At 39.0% G+C, this 15,127-nt stretch overlaps 2 protein-coding genes across 6 annotated transcripts in view; both read left to right on the forward strand.

Annotated features, from left to right (window-relative positions):
* Positions 1 to 450: 450 nt before the first annotated feature.
* cd302 (CD302 molecule) lies at positions 451 to 4,907 on the forward strand. The gene is made up of 6 exons (XM_056389023.1): positions 451 to 677; positions 1,510 to 1,635; positions 1,775 to 1,885; positions 2,624 to 2,806; positions 2,986 to 3,006; positions 3,112 to 4,907. The coding sequence occupies exons 1-6, from the start codon at positions 587 to 589 to the stop codon at positions 3,312 to 3,314; spliced, it is 735 nt and encodes a 244-aa protein (XP_056244998.1). The 5' UTR covers positions 451 to 586; the 3' UTR covers positions 3,315 to 4,907.
* A 5,005-nt stretch (positions 4,908 to 9,912) lies between these two features.
* The window catches only part of LOC130177679 (bromodomain adjacent to zinc finger domain protein 2B), a 51,609-nt gene continuing 46,394 nt past the window's right edge, over positions 9,913 to 15,127 (forward strand). For 2 of the 5 annotated variants that reach the window (XM_056389596.1, XM_056389598.1), the window contains exon 1: positions 9,914 to 10,264. In XM_056389596.1, the coding sequence (XP_056245571.1) occupies positions 10,238 to 10,264 (27 nt within the window). In that variant the 5' untranslated portion in view covers positions 9,914 to 10,237. Of the gene's footprint in view, positions 10,265 to 10,662; positions 10,801 to 15,127 lie in introns of those variants that run through there. The other 3 variants (XM_056389599.1, XM_056389597.1, XM_056389600.1) reach the window with 3 other exon arrangements.

Raw genomic sequence — 15,127 nt, forward strand, 5'->3', positions numbered from 1 at the left:
ACATGTCACAACGATGGGTAGGCTATGACATGGACATGTCCAAATAAGGGTGGAAGGTAGTGTGTAGTGAGAAATATTGGCTCACAGAGATCACCTGTGAGTTTGTTAGAGTTAGTGTCCATTCTGAGCTGAACAATGCAAATCCAGAGACCTCATCCAGTCTGACGAACATTGCGCGTACAGCGCCCTCTAGAGGCTCCTGTGTGTAAATTCTGCCAAGTCTGATACAGTAGGACTGCAGTTTGTGTTAGACTACTTTCCATATTAACACAACGGCTTAATTACAGTGGAAGCTTCTCCATACTGCTGCGTAAATTTTATTACGTAATAAAAACCTTGTGTTTTTATAATTAATGCGAGAGTCCAAGCATCAACAAGCAACAACATCAACTTGTTATAAACCAGTGTAGATGAAATCGGAGTGGTCAGTTCACACTGTCGCGTAGTGAAGCGTGTGGGCCTTGTGTGTTTGTGAGCCGCTGTGCTGTGTGGGTGGGATCTCGCTCACTTTGCTGCTGGCACTGGAGTGGAGCAACAGTCAGAAAAGTAGTTTGGTGCTTCAGGACTTTGTTTAGTCGTCGCTGTCATGGAGTCAACGAAGAAAAGTCACCATTTTGGATCACTGTTAAGCTGCGTCTTCGTTTTGTGTGTTCAGCTGAAGTTAGGCTTGACAGGAGGTAGGAGTTTAAAACGGAGTCTTCGCTTCAAACTAAATAAACGTGCTATGTTTCGCTATGGTTGTACACTGCCGTTGACTGTAGTGTTGTGTAGGCCTGTTTTAAAGCCAGGGCCCTATCTAAACTCTTGACGCTCACATTTGTTTAGTGCAGGGTTTCACTCGATAAGCCATGTCCGTAGAGTTTCAACACACGTACTCATGTTAGTTTATCAGTTACCAAAGTAGCCTGAACCTGAATGTCGACACTTTTGCATATGGCAACATAACTCTTCATACACTGTGAACGGAACTAAGTTGCAAGTTGTGTGCTTGTCTTATACCGTGAAACTTTTACAAAATTAAAAAATCCGTGTTTTCCCTTCTGTAATCATGGCTAATTTACAATTATATTTACTACACAGATCAGATTTTTTTGGGAGAAGCAGTGTCTGGCAGTAATGTCGCTTAAAGTGGTACTACAATATTAAGAGTATTAACTATAAAGTTTCTAACCACCTATACTGGCAGCACGTGTCACCTGTAAGAAATCTGACAGATGTGTGAGTTGTTAAAGCAACTTGAGACACACAGCACACCTCCAAAAATCATCTGACCCCAAATAACCGGTGTAGTAGTTGAAACATTGCTAAGAGGAACAGTGTCCACCACAGCCATACTGTATCAGTAAAGAGGAACAACAGTCACAAGACAAATCAAAACTTGTACAGTGTATCGAATGAAGTTATCTGACCTACAGCCAAACATTATGTAAAGCTGTTGCAGCATCTTAAAATGGTGATTTAGCTAAAAAGGTCAGATGCCAAATCATGTTTTGTTCCGTGACTCCTCAGATTGCCCTGCAGATGGACGCACCTGGGTTCCTTTTCAAGACAGATGTTACCACTTTGTCCATGGACAAGAAGACAAAATCAAAAGCTATACTTTTGACAGAGCAAAAACCCTCTGCCAAGGCTTTGGTACATCAGACATTTTATTTTAATTGTATACATTTTGGTATCGATTTTGCATCAGAGGCAAAATGACAAATGTGCTGTTTTGCCAAAATCTGTGTGTCTGTGTTGTCATGCTGTACATTGCTATGCTTTTTTTTTTCAGAGCTTTTGACCATACAGAGCGCAGAGGAGAACAACTTTGTCCTTAAATATAGCCCAGAGGTGTGGAAAGACAACATCAATGTGTGGCTGGGAATGTATTATGACACAAACAGTAAGTTCCATGTGACCAGAGGACTGAGAAAATGAGCTGGCTAACTTCCATGAGATAAAATCTGATTCTCAATTATAATCAAAAACGGAAAAACTTACTTATCAACTTCATTTCAATTGTTTGGAGGCAGCTAGGTGGAAAACTGACAGATGTTTAAGGTTAACTAACTAATCTACATGTTTCTGAACAATTTCAGGACCTCTGAAAAAGTTAAGCCTGTGGGTTGGTTAATTGACCTTGCAAACAGTAGACTCAAGTTAAGAATTTTATCTCAGATTTTTTCAATTTTTTTCTCTGTCTGTGTCTCGGTTACTGCTCTATCTACCTATAAGACATTCACACTTAAAGAGTGTGAAGTGCTGTCTGTCAGTTTGTCCCCTATTTTCTGCTAGTGCCAGCTACTTTTGAAAGCACGGATCACAACACTGATTTATCCTGCTCTTAAAATCCTGGCACTGCCTCAGGAAATCCTGTATTTATTTTTTTTAAGCAGTCATGGGAGGCACAGAGGAGGACACTAAACCAAAACACATTGAACATTTCAATTAGTGTAAATCCTGAGTAGGAAAAATATGCATGTAAACTTCATTCAACCATATTTGTGATGTAGCGCAGTTCGGTCCAGCTTGTGTGAATGCTGGAGGGATGCTGTATTTTACATGGCTGACATTAACTGGGATGGTGGTTGGTATTCTTGCTGCCCATCGTGCTGGAGTAGTGATTGGCGTGTCTTGACAGGTGAAGACATGAAGTGGTTTGGCGACGACCCTGTGAGATTCACTAACTGGGAGGACAGCTCATCTCCATCAGACCTCGTGCCCATGGACACATGTGCGGCTCTGCACAGCAACACAGGAAAGTGGGAAAATGTCAGCTGTCTGGATGAAGTGGAGAACGGAGTGATCTGTGAGACAGCTCAGAGTAAGATTTAAGTTTTTTTTGTTTGTTTTAAGTCTCTTACACTTGTTGATTTATTTGCTGCATTTGATTAAAATGACAGATTTGTGAGTATGTAGCATGATTTGAGTCAACGTGACCTTAGATAATAAGGTTGGGATTGTTTTCCACTTGCCTCACAATGTGTTTTTTTTTTCCTTCAGAGGCAGAGGAAGCCAAGCAGAGTAAGTTCACCTTTGAGCTTTTTTCTTTTTGTTTCTTTACGTATTCCTCTGGGATTTCGCGTTGATAGCCGTGACCTTCCTTGCATTGTAACTTGTCCTCCTCAGGACCGAGTGCACTGCTGTCCGCCCTGGTCATTCTCAGCGTGGTGGCTATCATGGGAATCTCAGCGGTAATTTGGTTCCTGCACCAGAAGCACAATATTGGCTCCACTATCGTCACAGCGTTTGAGTACCACCCTCCGTTCCGAGTGCTGGACACGGACCAGTCCTGTCTGGTGGAGGCTGAGGAGACCGACAGCGTGCCGTAGGAGAAACCTGCTCTCTCTCACACAGTAGGAAGCAATAGGCCCTTATCACTGGGTGGGTGTTCATGCAAAGAGAAGTCCACTGTTTCACACATTTACAGAAGCAGTTCTTGGGTTTAACACACATCAATCTCATGACTCAGAATAATGTAGTATGATTGTGGGAAAACTGACTATACTTATTCTGATACTAACCTCTTCACTGTGGCTCATAATTGTCTCTACTTCTGTTCTGTTTTCTGCACTAACAAAGACTCACTCGAATCGTCTGTAAATTTCTCAGATGGGTGCATTTTCATCAACATGTATAGCCTGGTGTACATATCACCTGGCACTGGATATAATGTCAGGTTATTATCAGGCATTACAGATGGCCTGGATAACTTTTGGGATCATTGTTTTTTTCTTTCAAGAAAGGATCATACCACAAGAGAAACGGATTAATGTAAGATCCAAGTGTTCAGACTTTTTGTGAGGTAATAGAAATTTTTGTATTAACATAAAATTTGGAGATTTACAATAAAATTGTAAAAATCAACGCAGCAAATGCTGAGATATCCTGGATGAAACCTCAGAAATGCTGCACTCTACTGTACATTCTCACTAATGCAACGAAGTGCATGTTTTTGTTCGACCCTCCCTGCCTTGGAAAGGTTTATAACCCAGGCTCTGTGTTATAAATTTGTCGTCTTCAAGCCCAAACTGAGATAATCCTGATGACATCATCATTGTTATTTTTCTCAGATGTCGTACAGCCTCCTCCAGAGCAAGGTATAATACAACCACTTCCAAAGGCTGAGTAGTCCTCCTCATGATGAGTCAACTGTAAAATTGTCGGAGTGTCCCTTCATGTAGTATTTATAGAAACAGGAATTCTCAATCACAAGCTATCAGGGGCACATGTAAATAGCTTCATCCGAATGAGAGCCCAGCGAAAGTATGAGCAATTGTCTGGTCGCTGCATGTATGTAAATGTAGCCAATGAGGTGGAGTTCCACAGTCCATAAAGCAGGGTTTTTTTCCCGGTATCCTATTGTAATGGAAAACCATCCTAAATGAATACTGCCACAGAGACGTCCTGACCAATTTCCCTGCATTTTGTCAAGTGGACTTTGTGGGATGAATGCTTTTTACCAGTTTTCTTTTCTTTTTTTTTTCTTTTTTTTTTTGGTAAAAAGCATTCTGCCTGTTCTCTAACAAAAATCTAACTAGTAAATATGAAATCGTAATTTCAGAATATTTTCTATTTGTCCACAGTTCATGGGTCATTTTTGTATTGTTTAAGTGGTGAAAAAATATTACAGTATGTTTGCTTGTTTGTTTGTTTTGCTGCCCTATGAAATCCAGTCTTGGCATTATCATTGCTTCGTTTTTAAGAGAGTGGTCATGATTTTGTTGTTGGAACTAATTAACATTAAAGACAATCAAGAGTTTGTGTATGGTGTGTATGGTATATTGCAGAATAATGGCAAACACACCTCTTATTACTGTTCTTTATTTTCAACAGCATGAATGCTTTTGTGCAATATCTGACATTAATTTGGCAGAATCTGAGCCCTTGTGTGTTTTAATAAAGTGTGTTTGACTGTAACAATGCCTTGCTTTTGCTTTTATTTAATTGATCTGAGTCAGAAAGTTCTATTAAGCAGTAACTAAGTATATCTTGTAGTATGCAGCCAGTAATGTGTCACCTTTCAGCCTTGGGTTGTCCAGCAGTGTCACAAATCTGCAAGTTGAGAAAAAGGGCTGACCGTGCTCCGTTCTGTGTGAGCTACATTGAACATTCCTGCTAAATATATATATGTCAATGCATAATTGAGGAGAAAAAGATGAATTGGGACACCAAAATTGGGGATAGAGTCTAATTAGTTCTGAAAGGATATCTAAATCACTGTCATCTGAAACGTGCCACTCCCTCCAAATGTCCAGTGGCTCTGTTGACATCTCAGCATGGTCCAAGATGGAACGGGAGTGAGAGAAGTCAGCAGGAAACCTTTTTTTCTTCTTCTTCCCATTCATGCACGTCTAATTTTAGACTTCCAAGAAGTCTGTCATCTAAGAAATTCTCTCTACATCTTGGCTGCATATGTCTCTTTTTGTTGAGTCCTTTCCCTATATGTTTTTAACATCTAGAAATGATTTATCAAAGGCATTTATGGACCATCATCTCGAGATGGTGCATCTCTAATAGAGAGTCACAACAATAACCTTTTTCACCCCAACCCCTTCCTGATAATTTCTAGATTTGGCCACCAGGTGGGACAGTGAATCACATTATATCAACTCTCTTTCTGTCTGATGCTGCAGAGAAGGCATTTCTTCAAGGTCCATTGTAAAGTCATAGAACGATTATCTTTTCTTTAAGCTAAGGTTAAAGTCCTCTTGATGATTAAGAAGGTCATGTACAGCAGTCTCACTGTATTAGCCAATAATTAACGTGGTATAAAATCAGTCTCCAAACAACAAACTGGGACTGTTTGTAAGGCGTTTGATTCTGTTACACATTTGTTCACTGTATATCAGCAATGTAAACACCGGAGTAAAAGTGACACTCTTTTACTGTCAAAAATACAAATTAGACTTTTAGATGTGGCTTACTTGGTTAGATTTTGGCAGACATTTACTTATCAAACTCAAATTTACCAGTTTTCCCAAGACCAGAGTGATTCACGCACATGAATAGGCAATTAAGTATAATTTATTAGAGATATAATAGCGTAATGTTCTAAAAAGGCTTTTGAATGGAACCGAGAATGATGCGTTCAGAAAGCTTGGAGTGTGATTGCACATGTCCCTTTCCTCACACAACAGTCTGGTTCCAGAGCTCTGAGTTGCTGCCCTCGTCTTGGATTTTTTTCAGTGATTCAAATAAAAGAACAAAAGAATGAGTAATGAAGTGAAAACAAAATGAAAATTGAGTCCAATTATCAGTCTGTATAAGGTCTGCTGAACCTACACAGTTCTGTAATTTGTTGTGATGCTACACACAACTCTTTAGGTCTTGTATGTCACCAGTTCTAACAAAAAAATGTGTATTGACATGCAGAAGGGATGTTTCCTACATTTGCTTTCCTGCACAGGCAATTACGATAATTATAATAATTAATTGTAACACTAACACTAGTACACCAAAACCCCAATTTCATTTTTTTTTTTTTTTGAAGCAATAGGGTTGACTTTAATTCATGATTAACCTTTTGAGGCATATTAATTTATGTTTTGCAAACACAACTTAACGGATTCATCCCGTTACATCCCCTAAACCATCTTTTCTGTTTAACTGGGATGTGTGTCTTTTATTATCACAGAGGGGCTGTTGTCTCACCACAAAGGCTGTAATGGCCTATTTTTGCTTAAATAATGGCGAAATTATTTCATTCACACATCTGCCACACCACAGCTTGGAGCAGAAGGAGGTCAATGCTGACCCAGAATGACAAATTAAAATGGACATTGGTATGCATGAATATGACATACAGCAGCGTGATAGATGGAATGAAAATGAGAGTCAGGCTAGATCACAAGAAGTAAGTTCATCAAGCATGTGAATTACCGAGCTATGTGCCAATAACATACAATACAGAACAAAAAAAAAAAAAAAAAAAAAACAACCCTTTGGCTAGCTCATGGACTTCACAATGTCATAAATTTGCAAATAGGTAACAGTATTGCCTCTGGCCTGTGTAAATACACAGGCCAGAGTCAGTGAGATCTCTACTCTGCCTTTCTGTTTTTACTACAGCCCCATGTCTCTCTTTCTCAGAATTCAACTAGATATGTTGATATATTTCTGTTCTAACTCATCCTGTCTTACTCATCCTTCATGTCCCTGTATTTCCTGGGAAAGGTGTCTGTACACAAAAGTGTCGAGCACCTGTTTCTGATGCCCTGTAAGACTCAGCTATACTGGAACATACTTCTATTAACAGAGGAAAACAATGGCCACTATTTACATGATTGTTCTCTGATCAGCTATTTAGATGTTTAAATCTATTTCCTGTTAGGGTATGGCATACTATACTTCTTTTCCTTCACCACCTACAGAGCTAATCTTAATTATATTATCATTTTTGAGTGTAAAATGAATGCTTAAACCTGAGTGTTTTCTTTGTCAGTTTTAATAGATTAAATAACACATATTTGGTGTGTAACTCTTTATATCTTCCAAACTCATGGTGTGGCAGAGGTTTGGGGGTTGGTCAGCTCAAAAGCGTTGGGAAAAATTGTTGTGTTTGAGTTTAAACTGCACATTTCACTGACTGAAATATGTGCTCATACACACAGCTGTAAACATAAGCGATGAATGTGCCCAGTTTTTGTCATTTTCTAAATCAAATGCATGTGCGGTGCTGCGAGGCTTTGGTGTTAAAGGATCAGAGTACTGAGTGCTGACATGATTAAAATCTGTATTATTTAAATATGTCACAGGGAAAAAAAAAATCAATGACAGTGAGTCCAACTCCTGTGCCTTAAGGGTATCCTGAGCTTTCTGAGGACTGATATAAAAATAATAATTAAAAACAAAAGCACCGTCTTAATTTGTTTTCCATCAGTCTCCAGAGAGATCATCTTTGCTGTGTCTTTGGTAACTCATTATACTTTCTAATCAAGACTCTTTAAAAATCCCTTTAAAGAGGACAGACTGTTTGCCCTTCCCCCAGCATGCTGCTTGCATCGCAGACACCGACTGCAACTTATTATGTTACAAATGACCAAGGTAGGCTGACATTCTGATTGTACAATATGAAAAACGAGGGCAGTCTCGTGGTTTGGCTTTTGAAAGTGACGTCGCTCTGATCTCTTCCATGGATCATTCTCTCTAATGAAGATTGTTCAATATAATTAAAAACCCAGGTATCCTGTGGCTTGGCTGATGAATTTATCAAATCTTTTTCCCACCCTCACCATGTGTGTTCATCCAGCCAGGTGTGTGTTTTCACTCAGTCCAGTCAGCAGCCAGCTCCTGTGACTGCAGCATCTACAATGACACAGAATTAGAGGGGGGAGAAAAATCAATGAGCACAAGGGACGGTGAACAAGCAAATAAACCCGTTTTAAATCACAAATGCTGAACAAGGATTTTTTTTTTTCTCTCTGCATCTTTTATTCAAACGTGCCTTTGTGCCTTAATTACTGCATCCAATTAGCTCATGTACAGTGTGCAAAGGCAAAAGGTGCATTGCCTTGAATTGAAATCCACTCTGTCCTCTGAACACTGAAACACAGCTTCTTGTTTCTCTTTAGGAATTGCATCATATTTTCAAAGCACATTATGCATTGGTGCCACTCACTGTAATTACAAGTGACATTTCTAATTACAGTAGAATCCTCATTACCTCAGTTCTAACCTCCCAATAAAGCAAACAGTATACATTATTTGTGATCTACAGCTCTAAATTAGTCCACATTTTGATATAATTCCAACGTGTTTCCATTACACTGTGTTGTAAATGTTTATTTCTGATGTCTGTGGCTAACTGTATGCTTGCTTAATGATTAGAAAAAAAAAGGCAGATGGTAGTTCTTGGCCAAATGGAGTCTTGAATAACTCACTTATTCAATATGAATGTCTTGTTGACAGTTTCTGTATCACACTCTAAGCTTCATTTGGTCCCTGTCTGACCGTAGCAGTCCACACGTTTAGACAATTAGACAAAACAGACGAGTCAGACAAGACGCAAACATAACTCCCACTGATATGTACTTTCTTTTAAATAAAGATTTTGAGCTTCTCTTTTTAGGATGGGAGCATAGACTCCCCATCGCCAGGTGGAATTGAAAGAAACATTAATTTTAAGTATATGTGTAATAAAATCACTTTCATTTGCAGTATGAATTTATTTGCACCCTCCTTGCACATTTGAACTGTATTTACATCCTTACCTTTATTTTAACTTGTCCTTATTTACTGGTTTCCTATTGTATGTTACTTTTTCTAATGAATGATCTTTCATTGTGTTTGTTGCTGGATGAGCATGTTTTCATTTGTGCGTTTTTGCCATGCTGCAAGCCAAATGTTGCACAGCCCACTGGAGAATAAAGACCTAACTGCTATACCTATGAAAGCACTATCACATCTTGAAAACAGTCAGTCAGCTTTACTTTCAGATATTACACTACACTTTGTGCTCACTGTCACTGTCAACCAGACCTGCTGTGCCTGCCTCCTCTGGTTATTAATTACACAACAAGATGAGAGTGTATGCAGCAGAGGCTACCACTAAATGCATTTGGCAGCGTGTCCTTAAACCTTATTCTGTACTTATTTTAATTAAAGAATCATATTACACCAGTCTTGTGACTAATATAGCTAAGTATCTTTTTAAAATCAATTTTAAGGGTAATAAATAAACCCCGAAAATTGTAGCATCTGAAAATTAAAAAAAAAAAGAGAAAAAAAAAGGCAGGACTGTGTTCTCACTGTCTCACCAGATATGTGGTGGAAATTAAAAGCACCTGAAACTAATGGTCCGGTTTGTATATGTATAGTCAACAGAGTAGTGAGCAGTAAGATGCTGTTGCAATAATAGCTTAAGTCATTAATCAATACCGTTTTGACAATATCCGCACCATTATTTAACTCGTGGTGTGTCTTTTCACAGTAGTGGTTGCGTTTAGGTGCAGGACTGATGCTGGCTGTCAGTTTGTGCACTTGCTGGCTGCAGGTTTGAGAACAAAAGTTTGCATTGTAGAAGCCTTGAGCTGACGTCACTTCTCTTGAGTTGCTTGGAGTGAGACGGAGGAGAGAAGAAGAAGAAGAAGAGTCTCTTCAATCTGCGATTAGAGACCAACACGTTCAGTCACTCTCACACCCGGACTCAATTAACTCACCAGTTCTCTCCATTCAGCTCCTTCGACATCCCTCAAACTGCGCAAAACTGGGAAGTAAATTAATACAGTTTTTTTTGTCCATTTCGCTTTTTTAAATGAAAACACCGATTTTCAACGACAAGGTGAGTTTAATTGTTTGTGTGTTTCCTTTCGGGAGTTTGCAACCTTGGCTCGCTGGATGTTACTCACTAACGTAACGGTCAGTAGTGTTATTTCACAGGTTTCTGTTGCTGGGGCTAACAGCTAAGCTAACGTTCCTCTGCTAAACCAGTGGCATCCTTCCCTACACTTGCCACGATGAAGCGTTATCCGCTCTGTGAGTTAAACACTGTGATTAAAAAGAAAAACAAAAGTTAACGTCAAAGTACATTTGGCGTTTTTGGATGTTGTTGTTCTTGACTTTGTTCAGAATGTAACTGCTTTCATGTTTAAATCCTAACTTGGTCACAAAAAGAGTGTTCTGACACGGAGTTGAGCAACTAACGTTAACACGACACCGGTACTTGCTTGGCACAGACAGACAGGCAGGCAGTGCTGCTCAGTCTTGTCATTACCTTGCAGCATGGATCTTGTCTTTGTTGCCAGCTGGTCCACACTCTGCGGATCCGACGTTATGTCCAGAAACGTTAATGGCCGGACGATGAAAACATGAACATAAGTAAGCTTGTCAGAATATTAGGATTTAAGCTCACAGCACGCTTCTTGTGTATCGTTTAAAAAGTAGTGTGTGGCTGCCTGTGTACGTCAGTGTTTTTTTGTGGTTTTAAGCTTCGTGTGACAACATGTCATGAAATTATCCAACAAATGTAAATAATACAGGTGGCCTTTCTTAATGTTTTAGCTTCTTCATCTTGCATTATGTTATTTGTTATCAGTGTTAGAGCCGGGCTGCCCGCTGGTCTCGTCTCCCCCCGCTGTCTTCTTTTTTTGTGGCTTCCTCTTAAAGGAAAGCGCAGCTAATGCTGCAGCTGCGGTCTGGGCTGAAATTTACCCTTTGAGATTATGACAATACCCTCCATTTTTCTGCTTTCATATTAACAACAAGGCATTCGCCATCTTGGGCTATTTAAATTAGCACTGTCTATTTGAACGGTGGTTATCTGTACTAAAGTTATGAAACTTTCAAGGAGAAAAGATCTGATAGATACGAGCTTAATTTCTGTTCATCTGAAATGGAAAGCAATATTTTAATCACACGAAAATGTAATAGGTTTTGGAGTTCTGGTGAGTTAGATTTTTACAAGTGAGATGTCAAAACTGATTGGATGTGTTATAAAGCTGCAATTCGACCACTTTTATCATTCTGTGATGACATGCCATACATTTGGCTTAGCCATAGAAATTCAGTTTTTAAACCTTGTACTGGCAGTCATATATTTGGTGCCACAGGCCCTTAACTTCATATGCAGAAATTAGGGCATTTAAACATTGCCCTGATTCCTTCCCTTAGCACTTCATGTTTTTTATGCTGACCCTACTTTGCTTACTCTAAATTTGAAGAAACCTTTAAAAATGATTTTAACAACATTCAGTAAAACTCCCTGTCAGTTCTGGGCATGCACACATGCCACAGAAGCACAAACTAGAAAAACAAAAAAGTTTTAGTATATTTGAAGTGCAATATTAAGGATAATGCTAAAGTTTTATCTATTGCCCCTGAAATGAATTTTGACCATGTTTGAGATAACATAAACATCAATAGAGCTTTTTTTTCCCAGAAATCTTGACTTGTGTTATTCAGTAACATTAAGGGAGGCTTTGTTGTATTGAAGTGTCCCAGTAAATCTTGACAGTGACAGTTATGCATAATACCAGGACCCTGAAACTAAAGCAGCTATGAAATTCAGCGATTGTAAATTTTATTATTTACACCTGTGATTTTTCTACTGTCACATGTCAATGTCATTTGTTAAAAAAGGCCTGTGTGTTGTTAGGACTTATTTCTACAGGAGGCTGTGATGCACATCTGTGAAAAACTGGTCTCTGAGAGTCCAAATTGGACTATAGAGCTTATTTTGATCGCATTCATTTAACTTCTCATCATTTAGTGTGCTTTGGCTGGCATCTTTTGTTTGCTGCACAGTGGAGTTGGTTTTGTCTTTACAGATATAATTGATAGTAATGAACCAGTGTGTGGCCTTTGCGCACACAATCTTAGGGAAATGGCAGTAAACATTATTCCTGTTGAAGTTCATCATTTAAATGGCTTCAGTAGCCAAGGCAGCGAGATAAATCAGATCACAACCTTGATGTGTTATGCATGCATCTAGTAACTGCCAATGAATCAAAACACAGGTAGAAGGTCACTAAATTTGCCTCATATTTATTCAGAGCTCATGCCCTTGAAAACCTCTGCAGAGAGAACAATGTTTATGTGTTTTGTATGAGACTCTGAATATGAGCTTTTAACATAAAAATCAAAAGATTCACCATCGTGTCCTTTAAATGTTAAAAAAATTGCAGGGTTTTGTTCTTCCAGCCTCCAAAAGCAAATGTCCATTTTTCAGAAATATATCCCTTAATTCTAAACTATTAATTGTGTAAAATTATAGAACTACTGGGCTATGAAGATGTGTATGGTGTAACAGATCTGTGTTTTTCTTTTGCTCAGTTGGCAACAGTGCTCAACATTTCAAGTGTGGATCACATCAAACACGTGTTGTGTGTCTGACTTTTGATGCACTTCTTGGTATTCTTACAGAATATGAGAAGGTCCCTTTTTATGTTTCTTAGGTTCTTTTAAAAGTGCCCTTCTTTCCTTTGGCCTTTTGAGAGGGCCAAAGGAAAAAAAAAAACAGGTCTGCTAATAATTGTGTTTTCACCCATTTTCACCCTGTCTCACTATTCTTACCCTTTCCACAAGTTTGCACTCATTAATCAAAGATGCTGGACTCCTGCTGAGGGCTGAGCAGGTTCATCAATTTGGCAGCCAGCTTGCTGTAAGGAACAGTGCAGAGGCTCTTAACACACAAGCATAAATAAATCTATGGTCTTTATATGCAAGCCCTGAAGGTTAATGCTGTATAATTCAGTGCACCCTCTTTGTCTTCTGTGATTGATGTTTTTAAACATGTAAGGCTTGACAGGATTCCCTTTTTGTAGGTCAGTGTTGACACTTTATGATTGGGTGAGCTTGGGGGGAGCAGCACGAGGGAGGTGGATTATTAGGAATATGTCAGGGTGATTACTCTTTTTCACTCATCTTCCTGGTCTATTTTCTCTCCGCCTGGAGATGCTTATCCTAGTGCTGTATTTGAGGCAATGATGCTTCTGAGATTGAAGTCTCCCTGCTGTGTTAATGGGGCTGATGTTTAAAATGCTGGTGGCCTGGTCTGTTTGTTTAGCTGTTTAGTATGTATTTGTGTCCTCTGCTGCAGAAATTGTGGGCCAGCTGCAGGCCATGGATGAATTAGCTCCATATTCATAATTCCAGGCCAGGTAGTTGCATACAGTAATACAGTCCTTTTGTCCTGTTGCTGTTGTAAACCATTCCCCTCTCACACAAAGACTGTGCCTCAGCAGCCCCCCTTTTTTATTGATCCTCATGCATTTAAAATCTGGTCACTGCTGCCACAAACACTTCCCACTTTAGGCGTGCTGCTGCAGGCACATTTTTAAATATTTAATTTTTATTCAACCCGATAAGAGACTGGAGAAAAGAAATTCATCCCTAAAAATGTTTGGATCAGCAAAGGCCAGAATCTAAGGCTTAGTGAACCTAACTGACTGAATTCTTTTCTTCACAGTGGAGGCAGTGGCCATGTATCTTGGCATGTTGTGAAACTACTGCAACTCTGTCTCTTACCTTGAAAAAAATGGAATCTTCTTATTTTGAAAGTACAGACCTGCAACTAAACCTCATGGATTGGACAGCCGTAAGCAAACCCTTATATACTGAAATGCTGAAATTATAGAGCAAAGAAGTGTTCAACTCTATAATTTCTCTAAGACACTAATTGTAGTTGTAGTTGCAGTTGGATGTTGTAGTTTTGTTGAATGTGAAGAGAGCGCTTGCTCTTTGGTTTTGTGAAGACTTTGATCATATTGGTTTTAATGATACAAATTGTGTTTTGGAGGGTGCTGCCAACACTGTTCGTTCATAGACTTGATACCACAGTAATATTTAGTTTGACAGTATCTCACTATCTTTACAAATCATGTTCATGTGGGACAATTTTATATTAGTAAAATATGTCATAAGGGAACATAATTTGGCCCATTTTGTGACTTTCTTCAACATGTACCTATGACAGAATGTTTATATGGGACCAATATCTAACAAAATGTTCACTGCCAATGTTTTCACTTGGTTAATTCCAAGTACCGGTATATAGACACTTAGGTGTGTGGGAGAGCATATAAAACGACCTGGTTTGTTTTTAGGGAAACATCATTGTCATGCTAGAAAATAGAAATACCAACACCTGCTATAGGAGCAGGGATGCAAACCTAGGACACAGATGACACAGAAGTTTGCCATTATCAGAAAATCAATTGGTTAGAGACAGTGTCAGTTGATTAGAGACAGTGTTGATATGTTAGAGCTGAGAAAGTGGTAGTAAGAAATGAAGGAAAGACACTAAGATGCTGCAGGCCAAATTGTAGCAAGCAAAATGTTCAACCTGACCTCACTAGCAAGCTGAAAGACTCAAATCATGTAACACAAGGGCTGCCAAGGAGACTATGAAGAAGGAACCTGCTATTGGAACTGAGGTTACCCATTATTACTTATGACTTAGTAAACAGCTTTCTGTGCGGGGAGGCCAGTGTCATTATCTGTTCTTTAAATGATGACATGGCGCCAGATAGATGGATAGCTGAGTAATCTGAGATGGCTCATCCTTGTAGAAGTTCAAAGACTTGTTGTAAACAGTCCATTATTTCAGACTGGAGGGTGACCTTTTTACTAGATATTGAATGAAACATTCAAGTTTAGAAGAATACTCTCTCTTACACTAGTATTCACACTATAAAATGATACAAAT

This window comes from Seriola aureovittata, chromosome 11, assembly GCF_021018895.1.
Source record: "Seriola aureovittata isolate HTS-2021-v1 ecotype China chromosome 11, ASM2101889v1, whole genome shotgun sequence".
Lineage (NCBI taxonomy): Eukaryota > Metazoa > Chordata > Actinopteri > Carangiformes > Carangidae > Seriola > Seriola aureovittata.

Bases quoted from the DNA above. Each gene is read 5' to 3' on its own strand.
- cd302 (XM_056389023.1), top strand. From the start codon at position 587: ATGGAGTCAACGAAGAAAAGTCACCATTTTGGATCACTGTTAAGCTGC. The intron at 1,636-1,774 runs GTACATCAGACA...TTTTTTTTTCAG, and splicing joins AACCCTCTGCCAAGGCTTTG to AGCTTTTGACCATACAGAGC. The intron at 1,886-2,623 runs GTAAGTTCCATG...GTGTCTTGACAG, and splicing joins AATGTATTATGACACAAACA to GTGAAGACATGAAGTGGTTT.